Raw genomic sequence first — 22,598 nt, 5'->3', positions numbered from 1 at the left:
ACTTCACTTCACTCCTCTACAAAACGTTGGTTCCTTTGTTTAAAAGGCCAAAATGAATGAAGGGAGATGGAGAAGAGGATCGGCGAGTGCTTCACCTCACAATACAGTACAGCTGATTCATTTTAAATTTCAAATGATACAGGCTGAAAATGTCAAATTAAAAGAAGAGGCAGAAAAATCAAGAGGAGAAGCTAAAAATTCAAAGTTTGAAACTGAAGTAGTATTGCAGGAATTACTGCATGTGGGTCTCAAACTTAAAGGAGAGAAGATGAGAAAACAACAGGCAGAAAACGAGAATGAAAACATGAAGAAAGAACTGTTGGACGCTCAAAAAGCATTGGAGGAAGAGAAAAGCACAGCACAAGAAGCCAAAAATAAATATCAAACTGCAAAGAAGGAGGCAGGAAATGTGATGCAGGAATTACAGGAGGTGCAGGAAGCTTTTGAAGAGGAAAAAAGGAAAATGCAGTTGGAAACACAAGAAGCTGCAAATGTAATGGCTGAAGCTGAAACACTAAGGAAGGAATTACTGCATGTGAAGCAACAACTTGAAGAGGAGAAAAAATGTAAACACGAGGCAGAAAATGAGATTGAAAATATGAAGAAAGAATTGTTGGAAGCTCAAAAAGTGTTGGAGGAAGAGAAAATTAAAATACAGGAAGCAAAGAAAGAAATGGAAGATACAAAGAGTTACACTCAAAACATGAAGAAGGAACTGATGAAAGTGCAAGAGGAACTTGCAGAAGAGAAAATTGAGTTGAAGGTATTCAAGAAAGAAACGACGGTGAGCAAGAAAGGCTGCAAAGATGAACTTAAAGAAATACAAAAGCACAAAAAGGAAGCTAAAGAGCTCCTCAAACACAAAGGGAAACTGGCCAAACAGCAGCTGAAAGAAAAATTTAAAGATGCCGAGGAGCAGCTCAACAAAACCTTAAAAGAGCTGAAGGCAAAAGAAAAGCAAGCCGAGGACAGGAGGGGATTCTGGAGCAGACTGCTGAGAAAGAACTGATCCAGCAGCATCAAGTTTGAGGAGATCAATAGTTTCTTCCTCCTTCCCCCTCTCTCCACCTTTCTTTCACCCCATCCTTCTTCTTGGGACGTTTGTTTGTTTTTTAAAAACTCTAATCTAAATACATGTACTGAAATACACAAATAAAATCTCCATAACTTGACCTCATGTTGCCTGCTTCTTTTCTTGTGTGTCTGTAGATGTAAAACAGTAACACACTTTCTGCTCTGTGTCTTTAATTGTAAATAAATGCAATATATCTTCATTTTAAAATGCAGTGCAAAAAACTTCTGCTCTAAATCTTTTTTTTTTTTTAGCAAAAAGCTTTTTTTTGCCTGTTGTGGAAGTTTTCCATTTAAATAAAGCCTGCAGACGAGCGGTGAGCGGTAGCTAACATTCTTTAATCAAAACACACAAAGAACAGACGAGCAAGCTTGATGAAGTCCCTGCATGACCGCGGGACAGACGGTCAGCAGAGTCTCCCTGAGCCTAGCATGGCTCTCAGTTAATACATGACAAAAGAAATCTGCCACCACAATTGTTAATGTTTACCTAACTGGGCTAAGACAAGTAAGACAATGACAAATAATTGCCATCACTGATCCCTTTATCTGTTTGCTTTAAACACAATTAATTTCTTTTACTGAATAGACATGTATATGAGATTCCTTTTGTCAGGTAATCATATCTTTGTTGTAGATGACTCAGTCTGCATTGTTTTAATCAAACAGAAAATTTCAAAGAAAAACTACTAGCAACAGCCAGTAGTGCCCCTCAGCCTCCCAGCAGATGTACCTATGTAATGAATTTCTATATCCTATGTCGCCATGTTCTCAAGTTATCAATTTACAAGATTTTCATAAAAATTTGACCTCAAGGTCAAGGTTACTGATTTTAAACCAATTATAGATACACCTGTGGTATCAGTTTGAAACTCCTACGTCCCTTCGTTCTCATGTTATTGCATTCACAACTTGGGTGGACAAGTTGCTTTTTATGTTTTAGGGTTATTGATATAAATTCTGTGTTTCTGTGAGAAATCTGATGTTAAATATTTATATTTCCATTTTTTTAAAGAGTGTATGATAACTAGTTTACTTAACTATCTGTTACTCTCAAATGTAAAGGATAATTAATCAAATTTTAAAAAAAGTTGTGAATCTACTTCATGTTTCATGCTGCCTCCTGACTTCTTAGTGACAAAAAATACAGAGAAATTCAGGAAAACAAATTCAGGGAAACTACACCTCCTGCTGTCCAAATTTCAACAAGATTACAACAGTGTTGCATCTTTTTAATTGTTACTCTTTTTTAACTAAATTTTTATTTATTTTGAATCAGCAGTGATACATCCTACACTTCCTCTATTCAACTGTAACTACACAAAGCAGCCATGAATGTCCAGCACACGTGTGTGTGTGTGTGTGTGTGTGTGTGTGTGTGTGTGTGTGTGTGTGTGTAGAGAGAGAGTGAGCTCACAAAATTAGGTGGTGTTCTTCATTGTAACAGTAAAGGTAGTATGTAGTGTGTAATTTGTTCCATCAGACAGACATCATACACTCTCTGGATCCATATATCCATATGTGGGAGTTTCTGGTTTTAACCATCTGATAGTTATGCATTTTAGGGCTGCAGTGAGTCATATATTTAGCAGGCAAGTTTTGGCTTTGCAGTCAATATGTTCTGCAATCCTTCCCAACACTGCTACTGTAGGAATTAGTGGAATATTTACCTTGGAAAATGTCTTTGAGAGCATCAAATATCTGCCTCCAGAATACACAGAGTTTAGGGCAGAGCCACAATATGTAAGTATGGTTGGCAGAGTGTGTCCCACAGTTCCTCCAGCATGAACTCAGATGTGTTGGACCCATCTTAGCAGTTATTTCTGGTGTTCTGTAGAATCTGGTACATTAATGCCCCCTTTATTTTGGGCAACTGCAGGGTTTTGAGTCTAATTCTAGGCCGCTGTTTAGCCTACATGAAGTTAGAAATTCTTCAATACAGCTTGGACTCTCCACCATTTGACCCTTAGAACTGAAGAAGCTTCTCGGATGAGAGGTGAAACGTCTTCAAATAACTCAAAGAAGTCCAGACGCTTTTCTTTCCAAGCTCCTTAGACTACGATGACCTGGATGACTGAGAACCTTCACAGACTTCTCCACACTTTAAATGCGCTCTAATGATGGGAACGTGTGGTAACATTTAGTCTGAACTGAAATAACATATTGCATCTATAAATGTGATTAAAATGTTTACCAAAGACTAACGTTTTTCATTCAGAACAAACACAACTGCACAACTATTTTGTCCAATATATTTTTTTTTGTGTCCCGTTTGGATCTTTAGCCATCAGAATTGTTGTCTTAAGGCCAAGAAAGATGCCAAGCGGATTTATTTTACCAAGTGGATCATCGTGGCCTTGCCATATTGGTCCATTTGATTGACCTTTATTATAATTATGAATTTATTTTATTTTCGGTTGCTACAAACGGGACAGACATGACTGGGGGATAGGACAGGGAGAAAGAATGAAAGAAAGAGAGGGAGAGAAAGAAAACCAGAGGGGAGAAGAGACGGTGAGAAAGGGGGAAGAAAGAAAGAAAAACTAACAAAACACCTGGATCACCTGTATGGAGAAAAAAAAAAAACAGAAGAGAAAGCAAACAAAAAAAGAGCAACATAATAAAAACAGCACCATCACAATAAACTAGCTCGCAGTAGATAACAGTAGATACTAAATATTAAACGATATTGTGCAGCACGCAAGATAGACAGCGCACAATGTGCTTTGAGGCAGCAGCCAAGAAAGGTGTAGTCCACGTCTGTGAACACCCGTGTGTACACCTGTGTGCACACCTGTGTGGATCAGCACGCTTGTATTCCAAAGGTTTCTCCATGTAACGATCTGCTAGGGAGTGTGGGGAGCCATAGCCCCGTCCCCCAGGGTATGAAGCAGGTATGGAGGAGATCCAGGCCGCAGATATCCAGAGAACCCAGAGTACAAGGACCCGAGGAGGACCACCAAAAGGGGGGGGAACCGTGCCACCCTCCAGGGAAGAGCTGAGTAGAGCCCCAAACGAGAGGTCACCCAGCAGCTACGGAGCAGAGGCCAGAGGGGGTTGCAGTGGCGTGCCCGCGGGCTCTGCCGGCAGCCAGTTGTGCCAGAGAGGACCGAGCTTCAGGCCCAGAGGCCAGAGGACTGAGGGTATCCCACCCCCCGAAGGAGCCCAGCCGGGCCACAAGCGCCAGGCCCCGCCAATCGGCCACCAGGAGTGAGCCGGTACATACATGAACGCCCAGCCCCAGACGACAAGGACCACCAACACACCAACGTCTGAGGGCATCAGCCACCGGCAGGGAGTGTGGTGAGGGGAGATAGGCCTCCGTACTTTGGAGGGCCTGAGATGTACCCAGAGAGGTTGAGTCTAAGACCCAACCTGACATATAGACACAGACGAACAGGCGCACGCGGACACAAACGTGCATTCCCACCCCATATGCACAACCAAATACTCGGCACTCACCCAACATGTAGACAGACACAAATAGACACTGCACAGACAGTCGCACTCCCCAAACATACTCTATATCCCAGGTCCAGGTACCCCCGCCCCCAGAGGGGCAAGCCGCACCTAAACCCAGGAGATGTAACCCTTCTCTCTGGGGTGGAGTCAAGCGGACCACCTCCTTATCTGCAGTAGCAGGGAGGCCCCGCATCCCAGACCCCAGTCTGACGGCCAGCACCTCCTCCCAGCTCCCCAGCCCTGATGGCTAACAGAACCGGGGTGAGTGAAGACCTCAAACCTCCCTACGCCCGCTCATATGTAGTGTTGCTGTGTGCTGTTCTAAAGTGCATTTTAAACACAGGAGAGCATGGTTCCTGCTTCCTCTCAGAGAGAAGCACGGCTCCTCCCGAAAACCCTCAGTGTCTATATGCATTTAAAATTGAGGGTAGGGCACCAGGGGTGGGTTGGAATACACCGACCATCCTCTGGATGCTGTAAAACGTGCCCACCCCCAAGGCCCTATATGTATGTGTTATGTGAGAGTGTGAGTAATGTGGATGTCTGGGTTGCAGAATAAAATTGAGGCACAGGCGGCCAGAAGGGGACAGAGGGGGAGTGCCTCCCCTGCACCCTGGTGACATACCTGCACCCCAAGCCCTGCGTGTGTGGGTGGGTGTGGTAGAGCGGGAATAGGGAGGCAGCTGAGGATGGGGAGGGAAGAAAGGGAGGGGCAAGCGGCCCCTCCCTGGGGCGAGCTCCCCCGCTGACCCCAGTAGGCACCCCCACACTCTGGAACCTATTTTGTCCAATATTAAAATGACAGTTGTTTGTCACAATTATTCACAGATTGTAGTGGCAAAATGTGTTTTGATTGCACTGTCGTGTCAGAATACTGCTTTCACCTTTACTTTGTGCTACACTCATGTTTAGGGATGGGTACCGGTATCCGGTGCCATGATGGCACCGGTTCTGACATAAACGGTAGTAACCAGACCGAAAAACAGCGCACATTTCGGTGCTTTATTTCGGTGCTTTTTTTCCCTGAGCTGTGATACACTTTGAATTCTAGCCAATCATTTTACATTTCCAAGGATAGTAGGCGGGCCCAGGTACGTACGTTCTTTTAGAGCAGAGCTACAGATTAAAAATGCCCAAAGTGAAGCGGTCAAAAGTCTGGCTGTACTTCACAGCAAAAGATGCAAACTCAGCAGCCTGCAACAAGTGCTTTAAGCTGATACTGTGATACTGTCAAAGGAGGTAACACCTCGAATCCGATGAAACACCTGGCGACGCTTAGCGTTTGTTTTTAAAAGCCGAGAAATGCGCCGTATTTGATAGCTTGCTGCGAGACCTCACACCGAGCACATCTACTGCGGGTGTGGTGCCTGTTATCGGACCCGGAGTTAGCAACATCCCCCAAGAACCCGAAGAGGAGAGTCCCGGCCCCTAGCCCTGCCAGTGTAGCAGAAATGATGACGGATGATGATGGCAGCAGCAGCCGTTCTTCTCTGCGTGAGTAGCTTAATGTTGTTCGTGTGTAATTTACGTTGAGTAGGCTAACCACGTTATTACATTAATGCATGTAAGGTGAACTAGCAAACACCGTCGTAGTTACATGCGGCTGTCTTCTTGTTTGATGGCAGATACTCCCTTCACCCTGGCCAAAAAGGCTAAAATGACCAAAGAAAAAGTGGAAAACAGTTAAACATGAGAGGTTTTTGGATAAAGTTTGTGTTTTTTCCATTGTTTAAGCACTGCTTCCAGCCAAGAGTGATACCATATATGCCCCATAGCTGCAGAAAAGGCTAACATTGTTATCTTTTTACAAAAAAAACAGCTGAACATGAGAGGTTTTAGGATCAATTTTGTGTTCTCCATTCTTTAGGCACCGGTTTGAGCACCGTTTAAGCACCGGCACCGTTTCAAAATTACCGGTTTGGCACCGGTATCGGATAAAACCTAAACGATACCCATCCCTACTCATGTTAATTAATCTTCATAAATTAATGTTTGCAAACACAAAATATAGTTTTCCACTCTGTTATTTGTACCTGCACAATAGATGTGAATAAAACTCAAACCTATATGAGCTCCTTCTCTGTTTCCCTGCAACATTTTGTATAGATCTAACTTTTTGCCACATGACTAACCTTCTGATGTGTTTACAGTAAATGTATTTGACATTAGCTTATTTTGTAACTTTTAGTGGGCCTATGCAATGTTCCCTCTAAGCTGCGCACGTGCGCAATTGCGCACTGCTGGCACAGTCTCTGCGCACAGAAATTCTGCGTTGCGCACAAAAAAAATCTAACCTGAATTGAAATTAAAATTAATACTTTAACAATTCTGTTTTGCAGTGTTAGTCAGTAAGTGACTGGCTGCTCCCATATGGGAACGATGCCACCTTATCACATAGTCCAGCCAATGATGCGTATATGCGCAGCCAATCAACCTTGTTGACAGGCTATGACAGCGTCCTTATGTGCCGACACCGGTGTTTTAGCTGGCAAAGCGGCGTGGCTGATGTGGAGTGAAGCCACGTTACTGACAACGTGTACAACCATTGGAGATGTGAGCAGGACAGACGGAACAATTGACGGAAAAATTGGGGACTTTATACCAGTTTTTAAATTGTGTTGATCGGCCACGTAAAACCAGAGTTGTGATAAAAAAAATATGCAATGTTTGGTTTTCTTCCTGAATACTGGTTGTTTATATTTACTGCAGGAAGAAACGGTTAAATAGGCGTTTTATAAGAAAAAAGTCTCGAAAGCGCTCTCCACCTGTGAGCAAAAACAAACCCCTCCCCCTCTGCCTTTCCTATTCGTCCAAAAAAGTACCATGTCGACCAATCAAAAAATGATATGGCAACGTGGCATCTAGTTGTTAAGAAACGGGGGAAGTTTTAGGAGTGACGGCGGTGCTTTGAGATGTGAGAGATTTGCGACGTTTAGCGCAAATCTTGTGTAGTTAGTGTGTAGTTAGTGTGTAGTGTAGTCAATAGTTTTGTTGTGTGTGTCAGAACAATGAGGCGACTGCTGAATGCTACAGGTGTTACAGGAGTGATACATCTGCTGTTGTCAGGCCTGCAGGTATCAGGCTGTTGTTCTCCTTCATCTCATAGTGGACAGAAATAAATTTTTGGAGTGACACAAATAATTTGTGTGGCATCAGATTTGATGCAGAACAGCTGATTGTTCTGTAAATAGTTTGAAATGTTTATTTAAAAATGCCTTGGCTGCATTTAAAAAAATAGCTGCAAAAAACTTTGTTTGCCAAACTGAGTAACTTTTTTGAAGAAGTAACTATATAATTAATTGCTCCTCTAAGATCCATAAAATGACATGTGGTGTGCCCCAAGGGTCGGTTTTAGGCCCTGTACTTTTTAATTTGTATATGCTCCCTCTTGGCGGTGTCATCAGGAGGCATGGAGTGAACTTCCACAGTTACGCGGATGACACTCAGCTGTACATCTCCGTGTCTCCCGGTGACACCAGACCAATGGATGCCCTTTTTAACTGTATTTTAGATATAAGATCTTGGATGGCAGAAAACTTTTTACAGCTTAACCAGGACAAACTGAAGTTTTAATCATCGGTCCTGAGGCTCAGAGAGAGAAACTCTTGTCTAAATTACAGGCATTTTCACTATGTCCTTCACTACAAGTGAAAAACCTGGGTGTTATTTTTATCTCTGAGCTTGGTTTTATCCCACATATTAAACATGTAACCAAAATGGGATTTTATCATTTAAAGAATATAGCCAGAGTCCGCCCTATTCTCTCTCGGGCCAACACGGAGATGTTGATGCATGCTTTTATTAGCAGTCGCATTGATTACTGTAACACCCTGCTCTCTGGTCTCCCCAAAAAGAATATATCACCCTTACAACTTTTACAAAACTGCAGCTCGTGTGCTGACGAAGACCAGAGGGCGAGCCCACATTACACCGGTTTTAGAATCGCTGCATTGTCTCCCCGTGTGTTTCAGGATCGATTTTAAAGTTCTTTTATTGGTTTTTAAATGTCTTAATGGTCTTGGGCTTATCTCTCAGACCTGCTTTTACCATATGAACCCTCGCGGACCTTGAGGTCCTCTGGCACTGGCCTTTTGACTGTTCCCAAAGTCAGGACACATACTCACGGAGAGGCAGCTTTTCAGTGGTATGGTCCTCGTCTGTGGAACAGCCTGCCGGAGGAGCTCAGGGCCGCAGAGAACGTACATGTTTGTAAGAACAGGCTCAAGACCCACCTTTTTAATTTAGCTTTCACCTAACGTTTATTTATTTTATGCTTATTTATTCTATCCTGTTATTCTATTTATTAATTTAGGTTTTACCTAATATTTATTGATTTTATTCTTATTCATTTTTTATCTTCTTACTCTATTTCTATTTCTATTTATATTGTATCCCGTTCTTATTTACTTTATCTTTTTACCCTGTATATATCCTATTGTGTCATATCTCCAGTGTTTCCTCGGAGGGGGCTCTCTGCACCGGGGCTGTGATCGACCGTGGCTGCTGGTCATTATATGCTGTATTTTGCAGACAGAGAGTTACAGACTCTCTCCCAGACCACAGACTCATAACACAAGTCAGAGCTTTATAAAGAAAAAAAGTTGTGTTTTCGAAATTGGAGTTCAAGTTATTTTTACTTCCAATAGTGTTAACATACTACACAGGTCATGAACAAGATTTCTTTTACATTTTCATTGTAAATGGGCTGAAGCAGTTCATTAAAAGTAGTCTAACATAAATGTAAACACTGTAATTTGATTATTTTAATAAACCATGAAACTTGGATGGATTCGATGCCGGCGTGACCACAGTGCACACGTCTGATGTCGCTCACAGTGGTCCAAGGAACCGCTCAGGGAGTTTGTGTGTTCGCTCAGACACGTGAAAAATTAGAGGGAACATTGGGCCTCTGACATTCAATACCCAGTTATTAAAATGTTAAGTGTAAATCATCCCCAGCCCACAATAGCAGCTGAATTTACTACGATTTCAGATCTTTTTACACCTCAATAAGAAACCACCGATGTGTAAAACAGGCTGACAACAGAATGACGTAAACCACACTGCTGCAACTGTGCAGCTCTCAGGTTTTATCTATTGTTTCTCTGTGTGGCCAGCAGGGGGAGGTGTTTTGCTTAGTTTTTTTTTTAAATATTAATGAAAACATTTTTCATGAAAGTTGCAAATTTGTTATCTGTTTTTATGACATTTTTCACTGTGGATTACAACAACATCAACATTAGAAAATGAAATACATTTATAGTAGGTGATCATTAATCACTATTATTGGCACTATTAAAGGGCCCCAAAAATCAAACTTTGCTTAGGGCACCACGGAGGGCCAACCCTTTTTACACTTCAACGATTGTACACAAAATACAATCATCCATCCTTCTATCTATTTATTTTTGTCCACTTATATAATTCAGCATCACAGGGAAGCTGGATCCCAGTTGTTTTTCACAGAGGGCCAAGCAGTGGAGGGAGCTGCTGACCTCCCAGCAATACATGTAAAAGCTTTATTTTATACTGACTCTGGTCATCTTTATCTATCATAAAAATTTGCTTCACGATCTGAAACACGTAAGTGTGGCAAATATGCAAATAGCTAAGAAATCAGGATGGGGTAAATCGTTTCTCACTGCACTTCTGTTAGGCGACTGAATAAAAACACAAAGTCAGCAGTCTGGCTATGAATGTCTTTAAAGTTTCCCAGATCAGAATCACATCAGGGTGTACAACCTCACCCCTGGCGCCGTTGCCCACCTCTCAATTTTAAATACACGTAGACATTGAGGGCTATCAGGAGGGGCTATGCGCTTACCTGCTGCTGAGTAATTGCATATGAGAGCATGAGGGTGGGAATGGATGTTTGTATCTGTGTGTGCCTGTTTGTCTGTGTCCATATGTCAGGTCGGGTATCAGACGCCACCTCTCTGGGGACATCTCAGGCCCTCCAAGGTATGGAGGCCTATCTCCCCCCACCACTCCCCCTGCCAGTGGCAGACGCCTTCAGACATCGGTGCATTGGTGGTTCTTTGTGTCCGGGGATGGGGGTCCAGGTACTGCTTGTCGGGGCCTGGAGCCTGGGGCTCGCTCGGGCTCCTTCGGGGGTGGGGTGCCTTTGGCCTCTCGGCCTGGGGCTCGGTCACTCAGGCACAGCTGGCTGCCGGCGGAGCTCACGGGCACGTCACGTTTAAATCATGCTTTTTATCTGTTTTTGTTTTTTAATGTTCTGTAAAGAACTTGGGATCACCTTGTTGTTGAATTGTGCGATATAAATAAACTTGCCTTGCATTTTGGCTGCTACCTCAAAGCACACTGTGCGCTGTCGATCTTACGTGCTGCACAATAATATTCAATATTTAGTATTTACAGTTATATTCACATAGATCATCGCGATGATGTTGTTTATTATATTGCTCTCTTTTGTTTGCTTGTTTTCTCTTTTTTCTTTCTCAACAGGTGATCCAGGTGATTGATAGATGGATTTTTTGTCTGTTTGTTTTGTTGGCTTGGACAACTTCCTACCAGACCCGTGGAAGTGGAAGCTTCAGTGAAGAAAGATTCCTGCTCCCTGCCGTTCATTGGCTCGGCATTTTAAACCCCTAAAGGGTCACCTGGCCTGTAACTAAACAGGGCCAATAAAAAAAGAAAATCACAAGAATAATACAAAAATTTCAGCCAGTTTATCTTAATACATTAACTTATTCTTGTGTACACAGTAATTCATAAATAAATAATGTATATTATCAATAAAGATTGATCTAAACAGTTTAACTGCTATGTACAGATAAAGGTTGCAAAGCTTTAAAACATTTGCTATCCAGCAAATATCAGTCAAACTCAACACAAAAGGTAACATAACAATGGTTCAAATTGTTTGGACCGGTGATCCAAATCAACTGGTGTTGGTCAAACAGATGTGTGGTAGACTTACTTTGAAGGAGCTGCTACCGACAAACCAGCAAATAAACACCAAATATTTCATCTGTGACATTTGTGAGGTTTCCTCAAACACACTCCGTCAGTCTTGTTGCTGTTGAACGACAAACTATTTAAAAATGTCGCGGGTTTACCTGGTCATATTCTCATTCACGGGGCGATCGCCAAAACAAAAGCAAACAATTAACACCACGCCGATGCTGTTCACAGGACAGCAAGAGTAACGATCAGGAGCATCTTGTCTTCGTTATCGTTCCCCTCGTACGTGTTATTACTGCGATTTCAGCGTTTTCGCTTCACAACTAAAGTGTGCAGTTTACTTTGTGTGCACTCAAATGGCGTCAAGTCAATTAGCGCCACCTGTGGTCAAGTGCCATAGCCTACAGCCAGATTAACTTGTGACACACATCTGAGCCACGTTTGAATTCCTGTTTCATGCACAATACATTTGTAACTTTTAATTTTTTCTGTTTTTGTGTCTTGCAAATAAACCTTTAAACTGACTGAAATGATGTTATGTATTTATTTTTGGCCTATATCTACGGTGGCCCTGAGAGGCCAAACGGACTGCAACTTAAGAAAACACCAGCAATAAAAAAAAAAAACGCTGCAAAAGCACAAAAAACACAACTGAAATAGGAAAAAAGAAAACTGAAGTGTTTCTGGGGAGACAATAGTAATTAGTAATAAACAGAGCCAGTGTGACTAAGTGGAGCTTGTGAGAGTGAGTGGATTGAAGAAAGTGAGGGACTCAGATGTGTCAGTTGGTTTGTCTTTGTTTTTGAGTGTGGAGGAGAGTTAGATTGGGTTGGTTTTAAAGCTAAGTTAAGAATATTCTGAATTTCAATTCAATTTTATTTATATAGCACCAAATCACAACAACAGTCGCCTCAAGGCGCTTTATATTGTACAGTTTAATTTCCAAAACTTGCATATGATCTTCAGTTTGCAGCTGGACTATCACATAGCAGCTGGAGCAGTCTCAAATGGAGGCCAGTCCACTGCTGCCACCTGTGGCCAAGTGCCATAGCCTACTACTAGATGAACTTGTGACACACATCTGCAGTAGAGGCTGAGTGGCTGCTCTCACACCTGGAGCATCCAAATCGACCCACAAACACGTTGAAAGATGCAATGCCATCAATGTGGATTGTCAAGACTGAGAGACCTCTTCCCTCTGACCCCTCCCCAAACCCTCAAACCCTCCTACCCACCTCGACATACAAACTCTGTGTGGCTTCACGTGTTCTGTTGATGTTTACATGATCGAAATAACTTGAACACAAACAAACAAAGAGGAAGACCGCACCGGAAGGAAACAACTACAAGTCCCAGCATCCTCTGTGTTTAGGGAGCAGCAGTGAAAGTGAAAGTATTGAGCCTCCGCAGCAGAAGGAGGAAGGTGGAGCTGAGGCAGGTGAGTGTTTACATGAATATGTTTCTTCTTATGACATAAAATAATTCCACGCTGTTCGTGTCTGTGGGTGAAATGTGAGGCCGGTCGGCTCCTCTGAGCACTGGTTTCCTGTAAGTAGAGGAAGTGAGTTTAGCTGAGCCTCCGTTTAGTGTGAGAGAGCAGGAGGAGAGTGAGAGCTGTGCTGAGGCAGGGTGAGTGTTAACACCGCTCTGACATTACTGTGTCTCTGTGGCGGGAACAACAGGCTCCGTCAGTGGAGGCAAAAATAATCAGACTTTGGTTTTTCAAAGGAAACAACTTTATGTCGGAAGTTCCCGCACGCTCATTGGATAACGATGTGTCAATCTCGAGCTATTAGCCAATGAGCGTGCGGATTCACAGAAAGACCCGCCTTAATCACGGGACTTTAAAAACTACAATAGCGACAGAAACTCCGTGAGTGGCAAGGGTGTAGATTTGGTTGTGGCATTGGTGGGGACGGATGATTCAACCATCGACCCCTGCCCCGTTTCTTATTTTTTCCTTTTTGTTTTTGCTTCTTGATAAAAAGAGGAGAAATATACTTGCCTACATGTGCTATTCTACATGCTTTTAAACCGTTTAAAATTACAATTCATAGTTTTATATGTGAATTATATAATGTTAAATTACTATTAAACAAATGACTGACTAAGTATTTCAGGCTTTAGTTTACTTCAGCCATATTCCATATAAATCAGGTATCATACAAAAGTAAAAATAGCTTCAAATACAGTCAAGACAATAAAAGAATATGACTTTAAGGACTTAACAACATTACTTCAGCTATAGTACACCAACATCTCTGATACATTAGCACTAAGGGAACACTGAATGATCTGGTGGGTTTTGTCCATAAAACTACTCATCTAAGATTACCACAAAGTAAATGATCTCTCAGCAACATTATGCAACATTTTAGGCACTACTGCCCTCTATCAGATCAGTGAGCTGGGATGTTTAACTCTAAACATGAACTACTGTTACAGCAACAGATATGGACTACATGCCCACACAACAAACACATGCCTGCTCCTCTCGTTAGCTGAAATGAACTGCTGGCATATTTGTTTTACATCTATACTGTCCAGTCTCTCCTGGTGGACATGGAATCACATTATTCGTGGTTACATACAATTTTAGACTGATGTGGACCAAGCCTAGCACCTACTTGCCAACCTTGAGACCTCAGAATTAGGGAGAAAGGGGCTGGGGGGGGAATACATGTACATATATATACAAAAAACTTGAAACTTACAGTGTTTATTTATCGGATAAAATAAGTTAAATGTCACTGTTATTATTGTCCAGCCGGAAACAGGCCGGGGGTGTCCAACTTCAGAGGCTGCGTCCACCTGAGGACGCGGCCTTAGTGGTCTAAGTGGGCCGGGTCCTCCGAAAGCCGGGTAGACCGGAAATGAGCGACTGTGAAATTGGACGGTCTAGCCTTCAGAATTACGTCACCCGCCGTCTGTTCCTTGCTGTCTAAAACATAACCGGACGCTGGCGTAGATGGTCGAATAAGCTGCTGTTTTCACACAGCAGTTTATTCAGCTGTGTGAGAACCCGGCATAGCCTGTAACGTTATTGTGACGGACACATTATATGAGTGAACTTGACTTTAAGTGACTTACAGGTTTCTTTGAAAAACAATTTCTTATATCCAGGTTCTTCCTTTGCGCTGCCGTCCTCCTCTCCTCCTCGCAGCGCAGGTTTGCCGCTGCTGAAACTAAACAGAGCTCCCTGAAAGGCTCAGCCAATCACATTGGCCATATTTGTCACATGACGTAGGACTCCAGTAGAGAACGTAATTTAACTTTTTCTGCTCCGCTCGCTGAATGAGACGCTGACAGATCGTTTTTTTCTTACTATCGGGTTTGTTTTTCTTTACTCGAAGAGATCAAATTATTGGTGGGGACAATTCAATAATCGCTGGATATTGGTGGGGACACGTCCCTTCCGTCCATGCCAAATCTACGCCCTTGGTGAGTGGAGTTCAGGGTGACGTTATGAGACTGTGACGTTTGAGCCACTTCCTGTTCTCAGTCCCAGCGTCCTGATCACCGAGGTTTCTGTTGCTCTGATATCTGATATTGATTATATTGGTAAACAGGCTGTAGCATAAACATCAGGTCTGCTCTGAAAACTGGCTTTATTTTTTCAAAGTAAGGGAATATCTGTGGTCTGATACCGCGGGCTCATGGGCTAAGGACTTGGATTGACAAGTCAAGCGCAGATGATTGTGTTGTTTCTTATAAAGGCTTGTGTGTGTGTGCCTTCCTGTGTGTGTCCTTGTGTCAGTGGAACTGAATCAGTGTGTTAGAGAAAGTGCTCCTCTGCTGTGCCGTCATCGTGTGGATGCTTCTTTTAAAGCTGGAACTCATGTCTTTATGATCTGCTTCATTTCATTGAACCTTTATTTCTAACCATGAAGTCCCTTTGAGGTTACAGCCTCCTGGTTAGGTTTAGGCTGTTATTGTGCTTCAGGCTGAAATATGAGGAGTAAGGAGTGGGGCTGGTTAGCCCTCATGACCCTCACCATAACACATACGTCACAGGACAGTGTTTACCACAGAAACTCCATGAAATGATCAATGAGAACTTTAGAAACCCGTCAGTGTGATGCTTCCAGTACAACAGCACCTCTGAGTGTGTGTGTTTGCCTCCCAGACTAACTCCACCCTGACATCAAGAAGATGGAGGAAGAGGATGGAGCAGGATCTGCAGCATCCAGCTGTGTGTCTGTGAGGAGTGACTGGTCCAAAGAACTACCTCCAGTGTTCAGTAATGAACCTGCAGCAACAATGTAAGAGAGCTGCTGACTCATTTATTCAGTGTAAATAATGATTTTTGATGCAATGGGAGAAGAAAAATGACAAAAACTGTTTTAAAAATAAGGATTAAAATATTAAAAACTATGTTTTTGAGTTTCCTGATGTAGTACAAAAATATATGAACATAACTGTATATAGGACAGATATTTTACGGTTCTTTTAGGCAGCACCAAAAAACAAAAAGACTATTTTAAGCTGTCTGAGGTAGTGAGTCAACATGTCACACTGGGTCAAAGGTCAGGGAGTAAAAGTGTGTTTTAAAGGAGGTTTAAAAGCAGCGAGTGAAGGAGCCTGTCGAGGTAAATCGTTCCATAACTGATCAAATTGAGTTGGTGGACCTCTGTGTGAAATCAAGCATCTGGTTCACAGAGAGGATAACCCTCAAATGGGCTGTACAACATTATATAGGGAGACAAAAACAGAGATTATCGTAGCCATCGCTCTCTCGCATGGACGTGGCAGTCTTGCTGTCTGCTGCGAATCCTCCCCGTACCTCCGTGACCTCGTCTGGTATCTGCTCCCTCCTCTGTAAGAGACAGTAAAGGAAAACACGTCTCTGCCTAGTCTTGAAAATCCAATCTTATCATCCATTGTTCTTCTAGGGCCTCTTCTTCTTGTGGCCTCAGCTAACTGCTAATATTTAAATGGCTAACATTAACATTAACATTTTTTTTCAAAAACTTACTCAAGTAAACGTAACGGAGTAAATGTAACTCGTTACTACCCACCTCTGGACTTGACTGCGGTAGTTTGTAACCAAAGATCATCACACTGCCCCTCTGATTGTCTCCCCCCAACTACTCTTTCAAGGATTGTCAGGTTGGAGATATAATTAGCTAAGACAGCTGGGTCTAGGGATGCTTTTTAAGTAAAGGTTTAACTACAGCCAGCTAGGGATGGGTACTGTTTAGAAAACCTGCTAAATCAGAATCAGTTGCTGATGATGGCTTTTTTCTTTTACATCAATCACGTATAATCTTAACTCAAAGTGAACATAGACTTGATTGAAGTAACTCAGATCAGCCAATTCAAAATGCTAATTCAATCAACTCTGAGTTTATGGCTAGACTCAGTTTGTTGGCCCTGCACCTTAAAACTATTCCCTGTTTGTCCCTCATGTTTTTTGGATATTGTTTTCACATCTTATGTCACGGCTAGCGGGGCGAGCCATGTTGAATTTAATAAAGGACCCAAGATGCAGACATTGCTGTGACGTGAGTGAGCTGTATTGAAACGGTGAAGTGCAGTGGAGATGGCCTGTGCAGAAGCTAAGATAACCTCTACTGAAAAAACTAACCTGAAACCTTAAACGGAGACACGGGGAGACAACACAGACGAACCAGCAACAAGCAGGAGAAAACAAAGGGCTCATATACACAAAAGAGCAATCAGGGAATGAGAAAAGGGAGACACAGCAGGATTCATTGGACATAACCAGACAAGGGGAAGCAAAAGTAGACACACTAACATAGGACATGGCACTGTCAAAATAAAACAGGAAGTGAACACAGAGACACAATACTAACACAGTACAGAGGGAACACAGAAACCAAAACCTCAGAACTAGAAAATCTTAATCAGAATGAAATTGTAACAAAAGACAATAACAATCAAAACAAAACTACTGAGTCCACAGACTCGGGACATACATCGGCTCAAACTGTGGTCATAAATATTTTGTGCTTGTAAATCAGACTGTGTAGTTGTGAACTGAGTTTTGTAACATTGTAAAACAAAATATCTGGAAAGTTTATGTTTTTGCGTTCATTGATTTGTGTGTGTAAAAATGTAAGAAATGTAATAAATGTAAGAAACATTAGAACTACTTTTGCTGACACAAAGTTTGGCGAGCACTGCAAGTTGTCCCTTTAAACCAGTCACTGATATAAAGAGAGCACCTTGTTCCAGGGCATCTGAGCATGGAGGGAAAGCTTTACGCAGGAGATGGTAAGAGCTGTTGGGACTAAAGAAACTGAGCAGAAAACTACAGACATCTGGAAACTGAGATGTTAATTCTCAGTGGGATCACCAGGACTAGCAAAGCTTCACCATGACAGTCATCTGATTGACTGAACCCATCCAAACATCACTTCATGGACCTTTAGCTTGTGTCTGTGTGTGGACAGACATAACATGAGCTAATTATTCATTACTCCTCCACAGAGTGGACCAGCAGAGAGCAGAGGTTTCCACTGGTCAGTCTGCACAGCAACATCCAACACACCTGGACTCTGTGGTTATGGTTTGTAGTACTACGTTTACATTTGTTCTTTTCAGTCACCTCTATGCTGCACTTTGTGGACCAGAGGATTGTCAGTGTGTCCAACATAAATCAGAGTTTGGGCTCCATGATTTCAGTCAGATTGGGGTGACTGTAGCTCAGGAGGGGAGCAGGTCAGCTACTAGTCAGAAGGTTTGTGAATCAAACCCTGGCTGGCAAATGTACTGGGTAACGTACTAAACCCAAGCTGCCCTCTGATGCATCCATCAGAGTGTGAAAGAAAGTATTTAAGCTAGGGCTGCTCAATTGATCGAATTTTAATCACGATTACGATCTGGGCTTTCAACGATCATTAAAAATGACTAAGCCGATTATTAGCCCCTCCCTCGTGCTTTACTCTCGCGCTGCTCCGTGTGGCAAATCGAGCGCACCTCTCTGCATTTCGAACAGGCCTCACAACAATTAAGAGGACCCGAGGGAAGCTCGGAAAGCTAAGCAGAAGTTATTTGGAGAGGAGAGTGACTGCCGTTGGTTGAAAAGAGAGGTAAAATAAACTTCAGTGGCGTGGAAACATTATGGGTTCGCGGAGTCAGACGTGGATCAAGTAGACATAGTGTGTAAACTTTGCTACGGTGTCGTAGCTGCACCACAGAGCAACACTGCAAAGTTCACTAAACATAGATGTTTACATTTTTCATTTACTTTTTATATTGCAAACATTTGCACTGTTATCAGTATGTGCACACTAGTTTATATTATTTTTAAAAGTCATTATTCAATACATTGTTATTGTTAACTCTTTAAAGCCGGTCAGAGCGGCAAGCTCCGTTTTGCGTAACTATTTTTAAATCCCTGTAGAAACCGGAACCGCGTAAGCTAGCGCAATAATTATTTTTGCATATGAAACCGGAGGAGTTGTACTTACATCTTATGCCATCAGCTTGTCCTAGGTCACGGTTTCCTTCCACATATAGCTTTGCAAAAACTGCATAAAAAGCGCTTGCAGGAACAAAAACATAATATTCCAGAAACACGCTTTGCCGATCCGATCAGCTGTTCGTAACACTTCCCACATTGAAAAAGACGTCCGCCATTTCCTGACCGAAACCGGAAGTGACGTCATTTCGCGGAAAATGTAGTTTTTTACTTGTAGGCCTTAAAAGCCTATACTGGTGTTTTTATAAGTCATGTTTGACTTTTCTGAATAGTTTCTGGGATGCTTAGAACTCGAATTGCACTGCTGGAAATAGTTTATTTTGATGCACCTGCTGTTTTCTTTGCAAATTTGCATCATAGGATTGTTTTTTGTTTTTCCTACAGTATATAAAAATTGGTGTATCTCCAAAATAAAACTATGAAGACACTCAAAATAAATTTCCTGTTGTTGTAAACTATTTTTTGCAATTTTTTTGTATTTAAAGTTTTGAGGGATAAGCCTCTTAAATTTCTCCAAGTAGAAATATATGTAAAAAAAACAAAACAAAAACGATTTTCAATTTTTTTTTTTAGTTGCACTTTTTTGCAATTAATGTAGTTACTATGGACTTAATGCATACATATTATTAAAATATGGTCTATAACAGTTGTATTGATGTATAGCAACTTGAAATGCTCCCACAAATGGCACTACAGCATGTAAAAAAATAATATAAGCTCTGGCGGACTTGGTTCTATGGTAGGTCTTAAAGGGTTAAATAAATATCGTCAAATAATCGTGATTATAATTTTTGCCATAATCGAGCAGCCCTAATTTAAGCATAGAACAATGTGCTTGGTTGAATGAGGCATGTTGTATAAAATGCTTTGTGTGCACAGAGTATCAAAGAGAGCTATATAAGAACCAGTCCATTTACCACTGGGTAATTCATATAGTCTTCTTTTCCAGCGGCTGGAGGACAACATCACCATGTTTGTGAAGAACGAGCTGAAGAAGATCCAGAAGGTTCTGAGTCCAGATCACCCAGAAACTTTAAAGAGCCAGATGGAGGATGAGGAGATGTTTGAAGGTGAGGATGAAGATGAAAGAAAGAGCTGCAGAGAAGCATTTCTGAAGATCACACTCCACTTCTTGAGGAGACTTAAGCAGCATGAGATGGCTGACCATCTGCAGAGCAGTAAGAGAATTTCTCTAAAGACTGAATATTGATCTTTCCTAATAGCTCAAGAAATGGACCAATAGACATTCATCCTTTCAGGGTACTGAAAGGCTATGATATTTATTATATAATATTTTTTTCTGAATTTCTTACCTTCAGAAATATTTGCTTCACTCCGTAAACGAGAACTTAAAGTCCAACTGAAGAAGAAGTTCCAGTGTGTGTTTGAGGGCATCGCTAAAGCAGGAAGCCCAACCCTCCTGAATCAGATCTACACAGAGCTCTACATCACAGAGGGAGGGACTGCAGAGGTCAATGATGAACATGAGGTCAGACAGATTGAAACAGCATCCAGGAAACCAGACAGACCAGAAACAACAATCAGACAAGAAGACATCTTTAAAGCCTCACCTGGAAGAGACGAACCAATCAGAACAGTGCTGACAAAGGGAGTGGCTGGCATTGGGAAAACAGTCTTAACACAGAAATACAGCCTGGACTGGGCTGAAGACAAAGCCAACCAGGACATCCAGTTCATATTTCCATTCACTTTCAGAGAGCTGAATGTGCTGAAAGAGGAAAAGTTCAGCTTGGTGGAACTTGTTCATCACTTCTTTAATCAAACTAAGGAATCAGGAATCTGCAGGCTTGAAGACTTCCAGGTTGTGTTCATACTTGATGGTCTGGATGAGTGTCGACTTAATTTGGACTTCAACAAAACTAAAATCCTGACTGAAACAAGAAAGTCCACCTCATTGGATGAGCTGCTGACAAACCTCATCAGAGGGAACCTGCTCCCATCTGCTCGCCTTTGGATAACAACACGACCTGCAGCAGCCAATCAGATCCCTCCTCAGTGTGTCGACATGGTGACAGAGGTCAGAGGGTTCACTGACCCACAGAAGGAGGAGTACTTCAGGAAGAGATTCAGAGACGAGGAGCAGGCCAGCAGGATCATCTCCCACATCAAGAAAGCTCGAAGCCTCCACATCATGTGTCACATCCCAGTCTTCTGCTGGATCACTGCTACAGTTCTGGAGGATGTGCTGGAAACCAGAGAGGGAGGACAGCTGCCCAAGACCCTGACTGAGATGTACATCCACTTCCTGGTGGTTCAGGCCAAAGTCAAGAGGATCAAATATGATGGAGGAGCTGAGACAGATCCACACTGGAGTCCAGAGAGCAGGAAGATGATTGAGTCTCTGGGAAAACTGGCTTTTGATCAGCTGCAGAAAGGAAACCTGATCTTCTATGAATCAGACCTGACAGAGTGTGGCATCGATATCAGAGCAGCCTCAGTGTACTCAGGAGTGTTCACACAGATCTTTAAAGAGGAGAAACAACTGTACCAGAACAAGGTGTTCTGCTTTGTTCATCTCAGTGTTCAGGAGTTTCTGGCTGCTCTTCATGTCCACCTGACCTTCATCAACTCTGGACTCAATCTGCTGGAAGAGCAACAAACAACTTGGAAGGTGTTTCAAACAAGAAAATCTTCAGAGAAATACTTCTACCAGTGTGCTGTGGACAAGGCCTTACAGAGCCCCAATGGACACCTGGACTTGTTCCTTCGTTTTCTCTTGGGTCTGAAGACTAATCAAACTCGTTTGCAAGGCCTGATGACACAGACAGGAAGTAGCTCAAAGACCAATCAAGAAGCAGTTCAATACATCAAGAAGAAGCTCAGTGAGAATCTGTCTGCAGAGAAAAGCATCAATCTGTTTCACTGTCTGAATGAACTGAATGATCGTTCTCTACTGGAGGAGATCCAACAGTCCCTGAGATCAGGACGTCTCTCCACAGATAAACTGTCTCCTGCTCAGTGGTCAGCTCTGGTCTTCATCTTACTGTCATCAGAAAAAGATCTGGATGTGTTTGACCTGAAGAAATACTCTGCTTCAGAGGAGGCTTTTCTGAGGCTGCTGCCAGTGGTCAAAGCCTCTAAAAAAGCTCTGTAAGTTATAAAAACACACTGCCATCAACTTCTGTTTTGTTTTTGTCGAAATCACTGTAATATAATCACTGTACCTTTATATACACGTGACTTGTATTAATGCTGCTGCCCTCTTGTGGCTAAAGTGTAATTATGTTCTTGTTATTAGGGAGGATTTGAGAGTAACTTGCCAAGTGAGTCAGCACCTTCGCTTTAGCTTAAAAAATCCAAATTCTTATGTCATCAGTTATAGTTGCATGTATTCATTATCATAATTTAACCTTTAATATTGATGTCTTAAAATTATTTTGAGTAAACTAGCAATAATTTTATGGTTTATTAAATAAATACATCACTAATGAATTATTTATTTCAGTAATTAATTAAAAATGTACATAATTAATTAAAAAAATATTGATAATGAATTATCAGTTAATTTCATTTAAAATAATTCATTATTTATTTATGTACAATTCTAATTAGTTAAATACAAATTTAATCAATTATTGGTTTGTTTTCTATTTTAATTATTTTACTGACACATTTAATGAATTATTTAATGATGTATTTATTTAATTCACGTTTCATTTAAAGGCTGACAGAA

General features: G+C 41.9%; 1 protein-coding gene across 10 annotated transcripts in view; it reads left to right on the top strand.

Moving 5' to 3' along the window:
* Positions 1 to 12,801: 12,801 nt before the first annotated feature.
* Positions 12,802 to 22,598, top strand: part of LOC146391717 (protein NLRC3-like) — a 29,087-nt gene continuing 19,290 nt past the window's right edge. For 2 of the 10 annotated variants that reach the window (XR_014798598.1, XM_084914763.1), the window contains exons 1-4: positions 14,927 to 15,719; positions 17,911 to 17,989; positions 19,854 to 20,082; positions 20,224 to 22,015. Coding sequence is in view for 9 of the 10 variants with exons in the window: in XM_084914763.1 (XP_084770889.1) it covers positions 15,610 to 15,719; positions 17,911 to 17,989; positions 19,854 to 20,082; positions 20,224 to 22,015 (2,210 nt within the window). In the remaining variant the exon portion in view is untranslated. Of the gene's footprint in view, positions 12,896 to 14,926; positions 15,720 to 17,910; positions 17,990 to 19,853; positions 20,083 to 20,223; positions 22,016 to 22,598 lie in introns of those variants that run through there. The other 8 variants (XM_084914824.1, XM_084914834.1, XM_084914773.1 and 5 more) reach the window with 7 other exon arrangements.

The sequence above is a fragment of the Perissodus microlepis genome, chromosome 3 (genome assembly GCF_051167445.1).
Source record: "Perissodus microlepis isolate ML-2025 ecotype Zambia chromosome 3, ASM5116744v1, whole genome shotgun sequence".
Classification (NCBI taxonomy): domain Eukaryota; kingdom Metazoa; phylum Chordata; class Actinopteri; order Cichliformes; family Cichlidae; genus Perissodus; species Perissodus microlepis.
This window is presented reverse-complemented; position numbering and strand designations above follow the sequence as displayed.